General features: G+C 39.8%; 3 protein-coding genes and 1 long non-coding RNA gene across 5 annotated transcripts; 1 reads left to right on the forward strand and 3 right to left on the reverse strand.

Annotated features, from left to right (window-relative positions):
* The first annotated feature begins 5945 nt into the window (after window positions 1–5945).
* Window positions 5946–6989, forward strand: LOC147252419 (uncharacterized). The gene is made up of 3 exons (XR_015118756.1): window positions 5946–6003; window positions 6360–6393; window positions 6906–6989. It is a non-coding gene; the product is annotated as an uncharacterized LOC147252419 (long non-coding RNA).
* A 411-nt stretch (window positions 6990–7400) lies between these two features.
* LOC147252420 (gamma-crystallin M3-like) lies at window positions 7401–9821 on the reverse strand. 2 transcript variants are annotated; one of them, XM_086220738.1, is made up of 3 exons: window positions 9771–9821; window positions 7758–8000; window positions 7401–7676 (listed from the first exon to the last, which is right to left on the reverse strand). In XM_086220738.1, the coding sequence occupies exons 1-3, from the start codon at window positions 9792–9794 to the stop codon at window positions 7401–7403; spliced, it is 543 nt and encodes a 180-aa protein (XP_086076864.1). In that variant the 5' UTR covers window positions 9795–9821. The 2 variants fall into 2 exon arrangements, with proteins under 2 accessions (XP_086076864.1, XP_086076865.1); XM_086220739.1 differs by lacking the exon at window positions 9771–9821 and adding an exon at window positions 8101–8118.
* Window positions 9822–14696: 4875 nt separating this feature from the next.
* On the reverse strand, window positions 14697–15489 carry LOC147252421 (gamma-crystallin M3-like). The gene is made up of 3 exons (XM_086220741.1): window positions 15464–15489; window positions 15106–15354; window positions 14697–15019 (listed from the first exon to the last, which is right to left on the reverse strand). The coding sequence occupies exons 1-3, from the start codon at window positions 15470–15472 to the stop codon at window positions 14738–14740; spliced, it is 540 nt and encodes a 179-aa protein (XP_086076867.1). The 5' UTR covers window positions 15473–15489; the 3' UTR covers window positions 14697–14737.
* A 3051-nt stretch (window positions 15490–18540) lies between these two features.
* On the reverse strand, window positions 18541–19642 carry LOC147252422 (gamma-crystallin M3-like). Its single transcript, XM_086220744.1, has 3 exons — window positions 19617–19642; window positions 19207–19446; window positions 18541–18862 (listed from the first exon to the last, which is right to left on the reverse strand). The coding sequence occupies exons 1-3, from the start codon at window positions 19623–19625 to the stop codon at window positions 18587–18589; spliced, it is 525 nt and encodes a 174-aa protein (XP_086076870.1). The 5' UTR covers window positions 19626–19642; the 3' UTR covers window positions 18541–18586.
* Between the last annotated feature and the right edge of the window lie 364 nt (window positions 19643–20006).

Raw genomic sequence — 20006 nt, forward strand, 5'->3', positions numbered from 1 at the left:
AGGTAACTTCAAAGTTATGGGCAGGGATATGGTATTATTCTCAGTGAGGAAATGAAGAGTATGTAGTATGCCTTATCAGTGACGTTTTTTTTTTTTTGCGCACTGAATCAAAATCTGTCTCTGTATTTGTGGGGTTCCACCTTGTGGCCAGATCACGCTGTTACAGAGTGAGTTAAGAAAAACAGTGTAAAACACAGACAAAAAGGAAACAACCTCAAACCAAGAATATTAATCAAAAACCTGATGAAATGGTGACGGAATGGAGAGAGTCTGGCACAGTGGGGCAGGGCATGCTGGTAGGCAGAATTTGGCTTGGCAGAACTAGGCAGGGGAAAACTGGCAGGGTGAAGCAGGGCTTAACGTGTCAACAGAGCTTAGAAGATTGAAGGTGATCTTGAGCAGCTTCCAGTTAGAGCATGAGTGGAGTGGATGTGAGAGACAAGACAGTATTAAAAGATTCAAAAAGGTACGAAGACTATACAAAGCAGAATATGAATAATGGCACAACTGACTCAACCCTGGGATTAAGGCTAATACACAAATAGGGAATGTAAGTCTGCCAGCTATGCTTAAGAAGAAGGCCTAACAGTCCACACTGATGAGAGTTCTGAATAAGGAACCGGTCCAGAAGATGGCTATATGGTATCCAACTGTGTTTCTCCAAACCATAAACTTTCCTAGTTATAAGATAACAGACCTTGAAGAAGTCCAAGTAAGTGATGTAATCATCAGTGGTCCTTGGTGGTGGAAGTGGATGTTTGGGGGCAAGGGTGTGGAGCTAGGTTAAATTTGTTTGACCTTGATTTAATCCAGTAAATGTAAATGATAGATGTTATTGACAGTCTCAACCTCAAAATGGCCAGACAATTCTTGGATTCCACTTTAAGTTGGAACAAAGACCAAAGCTATGACCTTGGAGGATGAGTGGAGAAGGTAACAAGGGCTTGCTTCAAGGTACTGTGACAGTGGCACATGAAAGATTAAAAAGAGGGGATGGATATCCAAGGGAGCAGAGAAAATGGGCAAGGAGTTATGGGCATTCTCCACTCAGGAGTGTTGACTGTTCAAAGTGGATGGCTCAGTAGTGGACTACGGCTGCCATTTCCTTATTGGCTTACTTGGGTTGCCAGTAAGACCGGGAATGGTAACGAGAGACATTGGCTGTTACTGCTGGGGCTGGACAACATGCCTTCAAACCTTTGAGATGAACTATGACCTTCTGACACAATGTCTGATTGGAGTCCATGCAGATAGAAAACACCAACCACTAAAAGGTCCGTTGTCTCACCAGCTAAAAGTTTAGACAGGGCAAGAAAAAGTGCTTTATAATGGTGAATGACTAAAAATGACTGTTTATTGAGAAGGAATTGAGAGGCCAGTAATAAAAAGAGCAGACTGCAGCTGGGACTGTTACAGACTTGATATTGTACAGGCAGAGCTAAATGACCAGGAGTCAGTGTCCATGTTGAAGCAAGTGGATGGTGTGATGGGTCTGGGCTACCACCTGATTTCTCACCCACAAATTGTAAAAGCAGGCTTGGCATTGTGGGAACCTTTACAGCAGGTACAAGATAAGAGAAATAACCGGCCTGCTGGTGAGAATTTGAGGGAGATTAATTTTATTATTAGCTAAAGGTTGTTGGGATAGTACTGCACAAACACCAATGTCTGAGTTTTCCATCCACACAAAACATTGCCAAGCAGAATCTGGCTGGACAAAGTGTGGCGCTGAGGCAAAGCTGTTGTTCTGCTTGGGTCTGAGAAAAAATATAAGAATATTGTCAAGGCACACAACAAGAAACTGGTTGATCACGTCATGGAAGATGTCACTCACCAAAGCCTACAAAACTGCAGAGGCATTAGTCAGACCAGATGGCATAACAAGATACTCAAAATGGACCAAGGGTATGTGAAATGCAGTTTCCCTTCATCACCTTCTCACATATATAGTAGACAAGGTGGTACAAATGGTGTAGCTTTGAAAGACACATAAGCATGAACCCTAAAGTCAAGGCAAGACTTCAAAGTTCCATGCTTAAACATGGTGTTTGTTCTTGCCAGTCCATGTTTAGGATAGATGTGCAATAATCAAACATCACTCTGGTTTAGATCTAGCCGGTCCTTCCACCTAATCCTGTCCAGGGCATCATCCAGGCACTCCAAGAAGCCTGGGTAACCTAAACTGCCTTGAGGAAAACAGGCACAAAAGAAAGTCAGAGACTAGTCACAAGGAGGCAGGGACCATCAGTCAACGAGCTGCCATCAGATGCTCATTGGCCAGATACCGTCCCAAATCTGGCTCCAGGAGGGTGCCTCAGTTCCGGTACCCCTGCTCCAGGTGAGTTTGCATTCACAACATGATTTATCCTCAGGGTTATGTGAATTGTTCTTTGTCTGGACTCTCACCAGAACCATTTTACCATTGGAGACATTGGCAAGGATGATTGCACCCAACGTGGCTCCCAAAATCAGATATATGTTTATGAAGTGCTCTTGCCACTTTCTCTGCTCTCTTTGAACAGTTGATTCACATATTCAAGCCGGAAATACACAGATAATAATCTTTAACTTTTGCTTCCTTTTTGGCTCGATGCTAGAAGTGGCAGACCCCATAACTGGGAAGGTTGCTGAGTGACTGGCTGAATGGGCAAGTGAAAATTTGCCTGCCCAGCATTTAGAGTGGAGTCTTCTCCTCTGTCCACCAGGGTTCATCCAGCACACTAGAAGAGTCGCTCTATCACATTATTTCACTTCAAAGTGGCACCCAAGTGTGGGAAATATATTTTCTTCATCCGCTGACTTTTATATCTGGAGGAATGTAGCAGCTAAAACACAATGTAATTATTTGGATTCCAGTGGAGGATTGGCTGTTTGCTCATCTTCCCGTGTGGTGGATACCTTACATGACTTTAACTGTCACTATCGGTGAAGACAGAAAGGTAGGGTAGCTGTTTCCAGTGTGAGGACGAGAGACCTGTTGTCTCTTGTAGGTAGCAAGGTTGAGCATTAGTTGTAAGAGAGCTGGCTGCCGCTTCCTGGTTGGGAACAGTATGTCTGGTTTACTGCCCTATGCTGCAAAGATGCTCTGTACATATCTTGCACGGCACCTCCAACTCAAACCCAAGCAGGCCCAAGTCCCCAGTCTAGTGCCATTGTAAAAGCTGGACCAGTCTGCTTTCTCTCAACTCATTCTGATATTCCATCCATCCATCCATGGAGGGGGGGGGGGGGGGGGGGGCTGGAGCCTTTCCCAGCAGCCTTCGGACGAGAGGCGGGGTTCACCCTGGACAGGTCACCAGTCCATCACAGGGCCAACACATAGACAGACAACCATTCACACTCACAGTCACACCTACAGTCAATTTAGAGTATCAATCAGCCTCATCCCCTCTTGATGTCTTTGGACTGTGGGAGGAAGCTGGAGTACCAGAGAGAACCCACACAGGAACAGGGAGAACATGCAGACTCCACACAGGCTCAAACTCAGAACCTTTTGCTGTGAGGCTACAGTGCTAACCACTGCACCACTCATTCTGATATTGTTTTGCATTAATATTGTAATTTTTTTCTTCAATTTACTTTTTATTGATTTTCTTTAACATAACAAAGCAACATAAGACAAAAACAGAGGGGGAGTTTGTGCTTTGAATAAAGACATCAATCGAAAAAAGAAAAAAGGCATCGTCACATAAAAAAGTAAATTATATTAAGTATAGTAAGGCTTCTCACAAGTAAGATGACCATATCTTATTAAATGATTGACCTTTTCTTTACCTATACAAAATCAGGTCTTATAGTTAACACATAGCTGAGCCATTTTGACCAGTTCTCTTCGAAAACATCAAATTGGTTCCTTAGTTTGAATGTAATTCTCTCCATGACATATATATTATATATTATATCAATCCACTCATTTATTGTTGATTTGTCTTTCGTGAGCCATTTTTTGGTCATTGCTTTTTTACATCCCACTAGTAACACTCTCAAAAGGTATTTATCCCGCTTTGTGAATTCAAGATCATCCAAATTACACAGATACATGACTTTAAAATTCAACACCATTTTCTTTTTGAAAACAACTTTCAGGACCTCAAGAACCTCACTCCAAAAAGGGGCAACAGAGGGACAGCTCCAAAAAATGTGGAAGTGATTTGCTGAGGTATTCCCACAGGACCTCCAGCAGGCAGTCTGATTTGAATAGTTGGTCTTTTGCGCTGGAGAGCGAAAGAAACGAGTCACATTTTTCCAGCTGAATTCTCTCCAGGTGGGAGAGCTTGTCACTGTCCACTGCTGTCTGCAAGTCCAGTCCCACTCCTCTGGTGAGACTGTGACGCCTCCCTCTGTCTCCCACCTCGCCTTAATATCCAAAGTATGATCATTTTTAAGATTTCGGCCAGTTACAGTGCAGTCGCCTCACTCCTCTTGGAGAAATATTCTTATGACTGAAATTTAAAACACAAATCAAACATCTGAAAATATGAGTGAAATACTAATACTATACTACACTAACAACTATATCTAAAACATCTCTACTTTCACCAAGTTATGTTTTTTTCTGTTTTCATACTCTTAACTGATATCACTGAAGCACTACAGACAACATAATGAATATATAATATCCAGCAATACACACTGTGGACACAACTGTAAAAAATAATCCATGTGACAACTTTTGTACACTATGGCAGTTCTCCCATTAATCTCTGGATTGAGGCTTCCATCCTTGTTCGCCCCAGCCACCTGTTCAAATGTCATTGAACCCTGAATTACACCTGATGGGCAGGCCGGCGTCTGACCAGCCGGGTGAATGTTACTACAATAATATGAGGTAATATTTTAAAACACTTTAAGCACTGTTAAGACTGGTCTCACACGAAAGGACTTTAATGTTGTGTAAAGATTAAACCATTGCCCCTTAAAATATACGTACAAATTATTACCTATAATGTTTAATATAATTATTAATTAAAGCCAACACTGAGATAGGCATTTAAAAAAAAAAATCAAATTAAATCAATTTTTCATGTCCACCTTTTTCTGCACTTTATTATGAATTAATTCCAGATGTACCAGCAGAATTGAATGAATGAATTAATGTAACATTTTGCATCATGAAAAGAGGTAGCTGAATCTCTGTTGCATCTTTATTTTTACTGGCAAATATAAAGGACTGGATTTGTAGACAAGAAAATCCTTAATATGACAAAAAAAAAAAAACAACCAAAAAACCAGCACATACTTCTCGCAGCATTCTGGTCATTCAGTGTGTTATGGTCCCATAAGGACCACGTCTACTTTAGTTATGGTCTTCAAATTTTGTAGTTTTTAGTTTGTATTACTGACTGTTAAATTTTGCCGTTGTGTAGATGTGTTTCTTGTTTTACACTACTGTGTTTCTAGCTTGTTTCTACATGCATGTTTGTTCGCTCCAGGCAGTTGCTGTCTTATTTTGTAAACCCTTCCCTCCTGTCTGTGTGCTTTTCACCTCCTGTCTTTGTCTGTTTCCCACCCTTTTTGAGTGCTTCCCCTAGGTCTCTTTGGTTATCAGTCCTCGTAAGTCACCTCATACTTCTTCCTGCATGTCTTTTTTGTTCTCTCACCTTTTTCCTGATGCATTATTAGTTTAGTATGTATTTTAGTGTGTTTGTCAGAGTCAATCTTGTCACGTCTCAACGTGCCACCTAGCTCGTTCCATGTTGTTGTTTGTTAAAGACTCCTTTGTGTATGCCTGAATTCAGGTATAGTTTATTTTGGTTTAACAAAGTTTTTTTTGAGTGCTACACATTCTTTTTCATCTCCGCTCCCTGCAATTGGGTTCTACCATCATCACTATCACACAAAATAGTGAGTAAAAAGGAAAGGGGGTAGTCTTCAAATTTGAGCGTATTCTTAAAGTATATAATGATCTGTGTGCCTTGATGGTCAAATTGTTTATTTTCCCACAGTGCATTGCTTTAAATGTGAAGGAAGGGCCTGTGCATCCAATGCTAAGAAAGTAGGAAGGTAAGGAAATAAGACGGGAGGCAATTTGACATCTTTCTATAGAGATTTTCATCTGATCTTATCATGGCTGCCATGGTGCTAATTTGACTATTTTAATGGTTCCTTAGTCATTTTTGTCCTCGCTTGAGTTTCCGGTCTGTCTACTCCAGATGTTGCTCACCAGTCCAGTTGTTTGTATGCTCTGTTTTTGCAATTTGTTTGATCTTTTGGTTCTTGGATGCTTTTTAAATTTTAACCTCCATTGACTGTCATTGATGCACTAATTGCTCGCTGAGTAAGTTTAAGTTTTTGTTCTCCCAAGACCCTGTGTTTTTAATCATTTTTGGATTGCTCCTTCCTGTTTCCTGTCTCAACAGATGTGCATTATCCATGGGGCTGATCTCAGAAATGGTAAATTCCAACTCACACTGCGGAAGTATACCATTGGCAATGTAAAGCAAAAGCTCATGATTCATGTGCATGTGGCACCTGCAGAGAGCTCAACTTAATGATAACAAGAGGTTGATGAAGTTGAGATGTTATAGAGTAGGTTGTTCCCATTGGAGGACCCATCAAAAAAGACACAAATGCTCAAATGTCACAGCTCAACCAACCACCTCATGTCAATATACAGTAGCATATTGAGACACTGCCACACGATGTAATGAGAAAATGCACAGAATTTGGGGAAACATCTCATGACTCTGCTTCCACTGTGTGTTTGATATTCATCCAGAAGTCAGATCACCATGGGAGAGCAGGAATTGGTCCTCATGCTCCCTGTGCACTGTACAGCTGGCTGATAAAGTTAAAATTCAGAAGGAATGTATTTCACCAGCTTTAATTCATTTAGGTTTCCTGCTATTGCTCTTGATTCTCCTGTCAAAAGCCCAGGCCCTTACAAAGTACAACTGTGTCCACAGCAGTTCCTGTCCAGGACTGAAGCTGTGACTGCAGACATGGTGACTGCTGGTTGCTGTTGTGATGGGGGCTGTGGCAGGGGCCATACAGGAGGCATATTCAAATAATGTGAAAAATGTTGATGGTTTCTATCCTGTACACAAACAGGACAAACATAGATAATACAAAACAATTAGTGCACCTTCTTGCATGGAGAATACTTCCAGAAGACATGAATCTGGTTAAATGAAACCAAAACTCTGCCCGATGTACTTTCTTTAAATAAGTGACTTGTGCAGTTGTTTGTGTCTACTCTAGCCTGAACTGTTGTCAGTGTTTAATATCATGGTTTCTTTATGTTGTAGTCATGTGTCCACTGAACAAGAATGTATTAAATTACAAAAAAACTATCAATGAAATTGTGCAAATGGACTGACATACTGTGTACTGGTAAAAATTAATTACTACAACACCACAATTTAGAAAGTTAAATCATTTATTTGAGTGAAAATGTATAATTAGCACATATCAGTGATACGCCTCATACTCATGAACCTAGAGCCGCTCATGCCCATCTCCCTAAAGCTTCTGTGCTCTCCAGGCCTCACGTACAGCATCCTGCCTCTGTAGTGGGGCTGCTCGAACATCAGCCAGTGGCCGTCCATCACCTGGCAGGACATGCAGTCATTCATTCCATAGCGGTCCATGATGTTCTCGCAGTCGTCCATCAGCTCGCTCATCTGACCGCTAAAGTTCTCCCTCTCGAAGATCCTCATCCTGAACTGGCCTCGGTGCTGGTTAAAAGAATTCAAAAATAATTAAAAAATAAACATATTTACTGAGTGAAAAACATAATTTTTGTGTTTCCAACCTACCGTGGGGATCATACGGCAAGACCTGATACCACTACTCATTCCCATCATGCTCATGTTGTCAGCGTACTCGCCCCTCCTCATGAAAGTTTGGTTTCCCATGAAGTTGGGACGGTCGTAGACCACGAAACAGCCGCTCTCCACCCTGCAGGACTGGCACCTGCTCAGGTAGGAGGACATGTCAGAGCAGTCGCTCATGCACTCATAGGAGCGGCCCTGGAAGTTCCTGTCCTCGTAGAAGATGATCTAGAAAGTTCAAATGTTTTACAATGATTTAATGAGCAACATTGCGCCATTCGATTTTTATATCCATATTAATTGACTTTAGAAGCTGACTATTTCCTACCTTGCCCATGTTTATTGCAGTGGTATCCCAGATCTCTCAGAGAACGGTTTTTGAACTGATACAGCCTGTCTGAACATGTTACATTTATACCTGTCCAGAGACAAAGACAGTGTGCCCCCTCCATTGTATAAATTCCTGACCAAGCAACCTACTTCAAATGCCTATAGAGTTTTGAGTTGCTTACCCATATACCAACGGGTTCACAACCTCAAAACAGAATTTTCCTTTAAAAAGAATAGAGCATACCTTTGACAGGAAAATGGCTTAGCAGTTTAATTGGTTCTACACTAGTATTTCCTGTACAAAATATACATTGTTGCTTAAAACTGCACTTTTTCTCTTCTTTTCACTCAAAATAATAGGAGAGGAGATGCATTAGCATAGCATCATATTCAGTTAAATAGATCAACACACAATAAATTGAAAACGATTGTATTCTCATGTACTAACATTGTACATAACTGTCTGTTACCATATTGATCACGTCCAGTGATTGTTTGTGCTGGAAGCTGATATAGTATTTTGTGATTACTGTCACTCTTCTTACAAAAAAATAAGCATTTCAAGGGGAAAATTAAGTAAAGCTAGGGACCGAGTTCAATCTCAAGTCAGGATGCTAGAAATTCCACAAAGTGGCTTCTATAAGCCCAAGGTCGGACCAGCCTTGGTTACAGACTGTGACCTGGGAGTAATCAGCAGGTTGGGTAATCTTATGGGATAAAGATATTTAATTATTAAAATTGATCAGAGGAATTATATAAAAATTTACCCCTGAACTGTGTAATGAAATTAAAAATACAAAAGTTATTGTGGGATGTTGTAAAGATGTTTATATCTGCTGGTAAATTGGACATTTTAACATGGAGGTCTTTGGTGACTGACTTGCTCCCAGAGTCGCTCCTGGAGCCGGACACGTGTCACCACCTAAGGATCAGCAGTTTTTCAGCACTTCCACACTGGCTGCAGTTGATTTTATGGAAGCAGAGGCAAGAATCAAGTTAGAGTGTATGCTTTTTTAAACTGAGAGAGTTTGGATGAATAAGGATTCATCGGTGTGCCTAAGGTTTGAAGGAGTGTGGAGTCTGAATCCCAGACAGCAAACTCTGGGCAAGATCTTCTGACTACCTTAACCTTAACCAAATAAGGTCACAGCCAGTGTAAGCAATAATCAGATTAAAGCAGTTGGATCTTAATCACATTATTGAAGTGCGTTGTAAATATGTATAAACTTTAACCAGTCTATGAAGCAGTGTTTTGTGTAATCGGCTAGAGAGTACTCCAAATTTACCAGCTGCAGCATAACATAAATGGTTTCAGGTTAAAGGCGGCACGGTGGTGCAGTGGTCAGCACTGTCGCCTCACTGCAAGAACGTTCCGGGTTCGAGTCCCGGCTTGGGCACAGGATCTTTCTGTGTGGAGTCTGCATGTTCTCCCTGTTCCTGTGTGGGTTCTCTCTGGTACTCCAGCTTCCTCCCACAGTCCAAAGACATCAAGAGGGAATGAGGCTGATTGATACTCTAAACTGAGTGACCCTTAACAGGATATGTGGCTGACAATGGATGGATGAATGGATGGATGCTTTCAGGTTAAATCTACCACTATAATTACAATATATATCACAATATTACCTTTCTCAATATAAGGTCAGCAGTCAGATTATTGCTGTAAACACGACCAATGAGTATGGTTTTCATGTGTTTTGTACTGCTGAGGAACAGCTGGGGTAATGAGTGACTGGCAGCACCTGGAGGTTATCCGTTTGGGATTAGGCTCTAATGATGGCATGCATGAGAGTTTTGGAGAGTAATGAGGTCTTGGTACTGAACAGTGGAGTGGAGCTGGTGAGTCATTGGTTACGACTCCCTATTTCCCAAACTGCATTGATTATTTAGATTTTTGCTCAGTACTGTAATAATAGAATAGGAATGTGCAAACAGTATGAGGTTATTAAATCAGTGATACATTTTGGATCAAGGTTATTTATGATCTTCAAGGAAGACAAGCAGTAAAGGTAAAAAAGATTAAGAAGGTTAACACAGGGGTAATGTGGTAAGTCACAAGTAGACATTTGGAAGAATCAAGAATCCTTTGAGATATTGTTTGAGAGATATGTACCACTACTGGTACTGGTCAATGGTCCACTGGTCCACTTGGACTTGGACCTCTCATGATAGACAGAGAGGGCATACCTTCTCCAAAGTGAACTCAATGAAACCCATGGGGGGGGGGCTGGAGCCTATCCCAGCAGCATTCAGGTGAGAGGCGGGGTTCACCCTGGATGGTTCACCAATTCATCGCAGGGCCAACACATAGTGACAGACCACCATTCACTCTCACAGCCACACCTACGGTCAATTTAGAGTATCAATCAGCCTCGTCCCCTCTTGATGTCTTTGGACTGTGGGAGGAAGCTGGAGTACCAGAGAGAACCCATGGAGGAACTCGGCCTGGCCTCGAACCCGGAACCTTCTTGCTGTGAGGTGACAGTGCCGCAGCACTGCCGTTTTGCGAAAATGTTGTTTGCAAAATTGTAATTGTTTTTTTTCTTGGCCCATGCTGCACATCTCCACAGTGTTTGGTAGAAGTCTGCCTTGTGGACTTAGATGTTACATTTCATTGATTTTCAAGTTGGTAAATAAGGGTTTAGGAGATACACAGTTTGTTTATATTTGACCTTAGATAATCAAATGGGTTTGACTGATTGAAAAGGGTTACTCATTAATTGGCGTGAACAATAAAGTCGAGACATTTCAGAATATTTACATCAGTCCCAGTACGTCATTGTTTGATCCTTAACTCTTAGGCCCTCCAAAATGTGAATAAAACTAAAACTTAAGTGGGATATAAAGATGGGATTGATAAAGGAAGGGAAGGAAATATCGTTATTTCTACTAGATATGATGCAACTCTGACCTTATTTACATTATTTATGTAAAGATGTGCCCAAATTGAGAGCAAACGGCCATGGAGTTTGAAAAAGTACATTTTTCATATTACACAATTATGTGCAACAGTGCCACCTATTGACTGATTGGCACCTAATTTGGTACAGATGTTCAGTAAGTAATCTGTCACCTCTGAAATACTTTGCATGTTAATCGGGAAAGTCACTTTTGTTGTTTTACTGTTATCAAAATTCTTAAGACGACATCTTACCATGCGTGGCTAAAGATCATGTCTGCATGTTGCGTGCACATTGGACATCCCCTAAGAGTTTAAGAAAAGTTGTTTCACATTTCTTACAATTTTGCGGATAACATTTTTAAGTGGGTACGGCAACGGCCTACATAACCAGACAGCTTACATCAGGAATTAAGTGGATGTAAGATTTTGGGTTGTTCAACATTCATTGTGGGAGTTATGTATTTACCTAGATAGTAATGCCACCAAGTGGGGGAAACCTGAAATTTCTGGGTGCTGTCATAGATGGGCTCTTTTATTTTATAAATGGATTCATTTTTATAGAACTCCTTTGTACCTTAACATTATTCAAAGCTTTAGAACATTAGCTCATTCACCCATTCACGCACACACACACACGCACACGCACACGCACACACACACACACACACACACACACACACACACACACACACACACACACACACACACACACACACACACACACACAGTGGAGACTGCTGTGCAAGGTGCCAGCCTACTCATGAGGAGTAGTCAGGGGTTCTGTATCTTGCTCAAGAGCACTTTTACGCAATCACCATAAAGTGAAGAACCAGTGACCCTTCAGTTGCTAGACGGCCACTCTACCTCTGAACCATGCCGCACTGATGACCCACTCTGCAACTCTACTGCAAATTTTATTGCGTATTAGTAGATTTTGTTTTGGACATTTCACAGTAGCCTGCATAAGCGCCACCTAGTGGCTGAGATGTGTAATTTTGTTGTCAGTGTCGGAGGGGTTGGTACAGATTAGACTTATTAATTGGATTTATCAACATTTGGATATGATTTACCTTCAGTTTGGCTGTCTCATAGTGACAGCGACACCAGCTTTGTTCCAAAGGCTCAGTGTGAGCATGCAAAATAAGAATCCAAAAGTTTGGTGGACATAGGACTTTGTGTTACCAAGACACTATTAATTAGTCGATCTTGTTTGAAAATGTAGGTTTTTGTGATTTTGCAAAAATGTGTCATCCACAAATGGGTAATAACAAACAAATAATACTTTTATACTGAGTTTAAAAAAACTGTATGTTGAGCTTCAATGTGCAAAACCCTGACTCAGCCTACTGAGCGGTCTGGTGGTTGAAGGGTTATTATCCGGTGGAAATGCATGTAGGCATTTACTGGATACATGCAGCACAGTGCTGTGACATAAAGAAGATACAGAGACAGCCTTTTCTGTAGCGAATCACTCACTAGATGATAAAATACTAATTATTGGTCACAATAGATGACAAAGCACATTGAGTGTACATCATTTCCTGTTACGGGGTGATGTCGTACGAAATCTTAATGCACGTGTGTAATTATGTAGAAGTTTTTATAAAGCTTGACAAGGAGAAGATATCTTATCTGAAAAAGTATTCGGTTTCCACAACAATTTCCTTCATGTCATTGAAGAAACTGGACTCACTGGTGTAAGCAAAACTAAAACCCGCCTCTTTAATCTGGCTTTTAATTGAATTTTATTCCACTTATTTGTTGACTGTTTATAAACTTAAGAAAGTTTAACTAGTTTTTGCATCACATTCTGATTATTATTTATCTTTCTATTTATTACGATGTAATTTTATGACGGTTAATATTCATTTATTTATCTTTTTACCTTTTGCTCTTACCTGTTCATTTACTCATCTCATTCATTTAACATCCTATTTAATGCAATATTTATTTATTCTTTCTATTCTATTGTCAGGTAATTACACATTTTTTTTAGTTTCAGTTGCGCATATTTTTTTGGGTGTGGCATCTAAATGGATTTTTTTGTTTGTGCCCTGAACAAGTGTTTATATTTCTAAGCATGAGATGAGATATGAATCATTAATCGCCTTTATTCAACTTTCTGTCTTTGTGTTACACAACAATGTCTGGCTGCTGTAGTATGACTTCATTATCAACTAGTACTATTGAGGCCATTTGTTGCATTTGTGATGCCAACTCAAACGTGACATTGAAACATTCAAAGATTAAATACTGTTCCATCACTCCATCTGCTCTCATAACATGGTGACACATGAATTCTCTATGAACGTGATTCCACTATCAATAGAACTATAGCATAAAATGACTAAGACCTAAAAATATCTCGAAAAAGCCGAAAAAATATATCTTATGACGTTGTGTAAGTAACGTCCTTCAGTAAAAACTGAGGTTTTTCTGAAAAACTTGACCTAATTGTCAACATCCCCTAAAACCTTTACTCTCAGCCTCTGCAGGAAAACAGAAACAAGAATTTTTTTTTTTAAAAGTGTGCCTTTTTTTCTTGATTCTGAAAATAAACTTATATCTCTGTCTAGTATTTAATCTGGAGTCAGAAAATTTCTGGCCTCAACAAGGACTGTCTGTGAAAATCATCCATTAAAAGCATCAGATCTGCTACTGAAACTTTAATAGTGGAAAAACCAAAACATGACAATGCAATACACGTCTATTTTGTGTACATTTTTTTTAACCTTTATTTTACCAGGTAGTCACTTGAGATCAGGTGATCTCTTTTCCGAGCGAGACCTGGCCAAAATGGCAACATCTAAAACAAGCAAAATAACACAAAATCAGACAAGAACAAACAAAGCAACGTGGTACAGAGACAAAACGAACAGTGAAACAAGGCCAAAAGTTGATAAAAGTCGAAGCAAGGAGGCAGGGGGAGGCTGGGCTTTACAAAGGGTCACTGAGGAACTGAGGAGAGAAGGTCAGGTTCATGGAAATGTGAATACATTATCCAGCAAAACAATTACATTGTCCCATTTCTGTCTTTGAAATGTCCAAAGTCTGTGTTTTAAAATCAGATATGGTGGTGAGAGCTTGCAGTTTGAGATTTTTTTTTAAGTCCATTCCAGGCAACCGGAGCAGAAATTCAATTGCATTCTTCAGCTATTGTTAATTAATACAATTCGAAAACGAATACCCATTGATATATTTTACTCACAGCTTGAATTGTTTTAATAACACTTAGGGACGGCGTTGAGAAGAACTGGTCCTCCTACACAAACTCTGCTTCGCTCTGAATGCAGTGGCAGAGGACAGCATTACTCTGTTTGATGAAGTGTCAAGGAGAAACTGGCAAGAAATTAAATAAAATAACAACATTATGGATTATCTGTAACAAGATTGTTTATGGTTCTACTAGTGGACATGTTTGAATATATCCCTGTCCTAAAGGTGAGCTTCCTTGTTCTATATTAGAACAATTAAACAAGTTGTTCAGTTGTATTGGAGAAACTGCAGGATACATGTAAAAACAAATACTTAAAATTACTACATGAGTCATATGGCTTTGAGGGCAGAATTTCAAATAGTAGCGTTACTTTTGCATTATGATCATTTATGCAGTTTTCTCTCTAATTTTGTGGTTGAAGCTTAGAAAGTCAACATGAATGATGAATTGGAAAATTAGTTGTAGATATGAACCATTTATTAATATGAATCGATTACAATTTCAAGTGTGAGCCATCTAACAGGATTCCATGATGCGTCTGATGGATCCGATCCTCATGTCCATTGGTCCTGTTCCCATGTCTCTCATGCTCCTGTACTCTCCGGGCCTCAGGTAGAGCATCCTGCCTCTGTAGTGGGGCTGCTCGTACATCAGCCAGTGGCCGTCCATCACGTGAGCAGACTGGCAGTCAGACATGCGGTAACGATCCTGGATGGAGTCGCAGTCGTCCATCAGCTCATTCATTTGACCTCCAAAGTTCTCCCTCTCATAGATCCTCATCCTGAATGGACCTCTGTGCTGTAAAATGGTAAATAAACAGACTATTTTATGATCAGGAGCCATGTTGGAGATATATATGATAATGGATCTTTAAATGTTCCTACCATGGGGATCATGCGGCAAGAACGGATGCAATCACTCATGCTCATTCCCATCAGACGCTGGTTGTCGGGGTACTCTCCTCTCCTGACCAGCATCTGGTGGCCCATGAAGTTTGGACGTTCATACACCATGAAGCAGCCGCTCTCCACCCTGCAGGAGTTGCAGCGGCTCAAGTAGGAGGTCAGCTCAGCGCAGTCGCTGCTGGTCTCATAGGAGCGACCCTGGAAGTTCCTGTCCTCGTAGAAGATGATCTTAAAAATGAAAGATAAAACATTTTAAAACCATTTCTCTATGTTAACAATATGATTTGGCATATATATTTATATCAGCCTAAATGATAACATTAAAATGCTCTCTTACTCTGCCCATCTTGGTGTCCAATCCAATCCCTGATTGCACTGGTACTTTGCCCACACTGGGTCTCTTTTATACCCAACATGATAGCTAAATGATCTATGGAGCCATTGTTTGAACGTCTTACTCAGCAGCTAGCATACAGGGCTATAATGTTTGTTAAATCAGTCTGTAAATGGTCATTATTCCAGACTGTATGCACCTGGGGCAGAGCCAAAAGAGGCATTCGTATGGGGTACAGATGGATGACAGCTGCAAAGGTATCAGCTGGGACTCTTTGTATTGTCAGTGTTTTGTCTGTGGTAACAAACCCTTTGTTGTATTCACGCTCATCACTCCATCACCTGGGTCCATAATTCATCATAGAAATCACATTTTTGACTGTATGATTATGTATCATATTCAATATCAAAATTTGAGGTAATAAAAACTCAGGTTCATTTGTTGAATTAGAAGGTAAAATAAAGATCTGCAGTATCAGCTTTGTCGGATGAACATGTTGTGTCACTAACTTTGTATGAGTTTTACGTGCTACAGGATGATTAAATTGTTATGAAATTATAAAAAATGTATTTGGATTATTTAAAAACACCATTATATTCCTTTTGTTCTTGAATATGTAAAAAAAAAAAAAATTCTTGTGGGTGTTGCCCTCCTTCAGCCATGAAAAACACATTTTTATGACACAATGTAATAAGATTACATCTGTAAATATCTACGCATTTCCCCTCCAAATTTTCCCTCCCACTGGAGGAGGGTCTTTGCAGCAATTTTATCCAATTAGAGTCCTCAAATATAAAACCAAAACGTTGTTTCTTTACCGCCACTATTATAATGTCTCATGGAAGACGAGTGCAAAGGGAGAAGGAGAGGTATAATTTTGTCCACATTCATTGGTGGAAACAGTACACACAGCAGGCAGCATAAAACCAGCTGGTTTAGAAGTGTGAAAAATGAGTTGGCGGACTGTTAGTGGATGTTTATTTCTTCGGTGTGATAGCGAAGTGGGTGAATAAAGAGATTACTACAATGAAAATCAATATTTTGTAGGACACACAAACATACTATACATTATAGGTAAGCAAACTGTAGGAATTATGCATTTATTCACTGCATTGTGATGTCAATTTGGCAGAGACGCCAAGGGAAAATGGCAAGGGCTCTGATGTAATACCCATTGTTTTAATGAAATATTGCTTCCAATGTATTGATTATGCATTACAAGAGAAATACCACAATATATCATAGTATCAGTTTCTTATCTCAACCCTGCTTATGACCAAAAACTGTTTTCAGAACAATGATATAAAACTGGAAATTTACTTTGAAATAATCTTCTTTTCCCACAACATTGCAGGTTTTGTCCATCTTTTTCCCGTATTGATGTATTACACATATTATTTATTGATGGATTGGATTTGGATTGCATTGAGCAAAAACAAGAAAAATTGTTAAAAGAATCAAATAACAGAACAAATCCAAATCCTTAAAAAGGGTCATGCATAGGATTAAAAAACAAGTTCAATCTAAAATCTGACTACTTATCCAATAATATAGTAAGGGTATGTAATAATACCAATAATAGGTAAATACAATAAAAAAACAGTTACGTAATAATGATAAAAAAATGTTAAAATAAAACAAACCAAATGAATAATTATGGATTGCAGGGAGATATTTATGTGCATGGTATAATTAGTTGACTGTGTGGGTGTACATATCAGACATCCTGGTGTGTTTGTCTGAGTGCTGCGTACTACTGTAATACTTATTCTTGGATTACAAATGAAATTAACAAATATTTTGATATTAAGTCACTGAAAAGTTATTCTTTTTTTCTTTATTATTAACTCACACCACTCCCTATGCACACATGCACACGCACAACACACACACACACACACACACACACACACACACACACACACACACACACGCATGCACGCACATCCATATTTTTCCACCTAACAAAGTAAAATGAAAATTAAAAAGTTGAACCATGCCACCAATTACAAACAGATGCATAGAACAGCTAATTACAATTCATTTCATATCTCCATTGTGAGCGTCTACATTTGCACAATGAAGCATGAAAAAGATCAGCAGCAAACGTGGATCCATCCTGTATTATGTCATGAGGCAAAAAGTAGTCCAATGAAAATGTAACTGCAGCACACCCTTATGAATATAAAGTTTAAAAAAAACAACAACAACAATGGTTCAATCATCTTTGGACTTTGGTGCCCCTTTAATCTATTTTCTTGGATCTCCAGATGACCCCAATAACAACACGTGTCTCAACTGGTGTTTTAAGCTCCCTCGAATGGTCACACTGGTTTTACTAATCTAGAGGATTTTAAAGGTTGTACATGGTGGGGTTTCTCTCAAGGAAACCTTAATCTTAGGCACCTGCTCACACATCCTCACCTTCTTCCTTTACTTTGCTAAGTTGCTAATGGTATTCTTACGTTATTTTATCCAAGATACACTCATAAATTCAGTCAAGGAAACCTAATAATACTATTTGATATGTTTTGGCTGTCTAAGACATTTGGACCATGCTGTATGTCTTCATCACATCTTTAACCGAATCCCACATATCTACAGTAGGCGGTTCTACATGATGGCCACACTTCCGACTGTAACTGGTGTAATGTTCTCATATTTTCATTCATGCCCTCTGTTGGAGCCCCCCTGGTGATGGCTCACACTCTAGAAACACTTGATTGCTGTGTGACAGTTTATTACAGCGGCTGCATTACGTCTCCACACATTTTTTCTACATATGGATACTCTTTATCTTTCTGGAGTCTGTTTCTATACGGCTCACTCTGGATTCCCGAAGGAGACGTGTGAAGATTCGGTATTGAGGTGTCCATTTTTGGTTTTTGTGCAATAATTATAGAAACTAGGACTTGATTTAAACCAGTTACACAATTAGCTTTATGACAAATGTGTGATTTAGCTGCTGGAAAGACTTCTTTAACATTTGCAAAATGAAAGCCACTGAAGTAGATTTAAACCTAACAGATACTCTACTTCTTCTCCTGTGAAACAAGATAAAAAGATGACAGGCTGGCATTTGACTTCTCTTTCATTTTATTTGAAATTCAATTATGGTTCTCATCTTCAACAGGAATCCATTATACGCCTGATGGAGCTGAGCCTCATGCCGCTGTATCCCAGAACTCTCATGCTCCTGTACTCTCCGGGGCTCAGGTACACCATCCTGCCTCTGTAATGGGGCTGCTCGTACATCAGCCAGTGGCCGTCCATCACGTTGCAGGACTGGCAGTCGGACATGCGGTAACGATCCATCATGTTGTCACAGTCGTCCAAAAGCTCATGGCTCTGGCCTTGGAAGTTCTCCCTCTCGTAGATCCTCACCCTGTACGATCCTCTGTGCTGTTGGTGAATACGCACAGAAAATTGATCAGAATGGAAACATTATACACCATTACACCAGAGAGGTCGAATCACATCACAAGTTCTGTTGATACAGTGATGCAGATACATTAATATAGGTGATAAAGTGATGTAAAAATTACATTTTTGAAACATTTTTTGTAATGTGGTATGTACAGAAAAAATTAAATATATTTAAAAAAACGGCCAAAACAGCACAAAACTCTATTAATTGAACATCACTCCTGAGAAATTAAAATAACTATTTTCATTCATCGATAAATTTATATACAATTTAGACCAAATGCTGCACAAATTCTCTTTTGTCATAGATAATTGCATACCTGAGGGATTAAACGGCAGGATCTGATGGAGTCACTCATGCCAAAAGACATATAGTCAGCGTACTCGCCCCTCCTGAGGAAATACTGGTTCCCCATGTAGTTGGGACGATCGTAGACCATGAAGCAGCCGCTCTCCACCCGGCAGGACGCACACCTGCTCAGGTAGGAGGTCATGTCAGAGCAGTCGCTCATGCACTCATAGGAGCGGCCCTGGAAGTTCCTGTCCTCGTAGAAGATGATCTGGAAACGAAAAGCATCAACAAATTACATGAACTGATCAATTTACATTCATCTCGTCTAAACTGTTTTATGTCAGTTTAATTTTTGCCATATTTTCCTTTATGCTGTGAGTCAGCTGTATTTCCCCTGAACTGAAAAGTGCTTATTTTTCTGTTGTCCGCTCTACATACCTTGCCCATGTTTGATGATCTGTCTTTGTGGGAATCTGTCCAACAATCTGTGGCTGCCAGTCGGCTTTTATACTTTATACGCGCTGTAACAGGGTTTTGTTATTCAAATTATCTGGAAGCTGATGAATAAGCAGCTCTGCGATCTCTGTTAATTTCATTTGTGCCATCATGATCCAGAACAAAGGGTGGGGAAATGGATGGAAGACACAAGTCAGGAGAGGAGGGAGAACTGGGCTGCAGGTTTTAAATATCTCAGAATAAACGAAGACTTGGAAAGTTATTTGACTTTTGTCTGATTCCGTGGGACTGGTTATCCTGTAATTGAACATGTCTCTTCTGTTCAAATCATGGATGCCTGTAGAATTGAATTTACTCATTTCATGTCTGCAG

Source organism: Aulostomus chinensis, chromosome 12, assembly GCF_037954235.1.
Source record: "Aulostomus chinensis isolate RoL2024-O1b breed Wild chromosome 12, RoL_Achi_v1.0, whole genome shotgun sequence".
Classification (NCBI taxonomy): Eukaryota; Metazoa; Chordata; class Actinopteri; order Syngnathiformes; family Aulostomidae; genus Aulostomus; species Aulostomus chinensis.

Coding starts and splice junctions, on each gene's coding strand:
- LOC147252420 (XM_086220738.1), bottom strand. CDS start 9,794: ATGAAAACCATACTCATTGGTCGT. Junction 8,001..9,770: donor AAACCATACTCATTGGTCGT/GTTTACAGCAAT, acceptor TGAACTTTCTAG/ATCATCTTCTACGAGGACAG. Junction 7,677..7,757: donor CTTGCCGTATGATCCCCACG/GTAGGTTGGAAA, acceptor TCTTTTAACCAG/CACCGAGGCCAGTTCAGGAT.
- LOC147252422 (XM_086220744.1), bottom strand. Junction 18,863..19,206: donor CCTGCCGTTTAATCCCTCAG/GTATGCAATTAT, acceptor ATTCACCAACAG/CACAGAGGATCGTACAGGGT.
- LOC147252421 (XM_086220741.1), bottom strand. Junction 15,020..15,105: donor CTTGCCGCATGATCCCCATG/GTAGGAACATTT, acceptor ACCATTTTACAG/CACAGAGGTCCATTCAGGAT.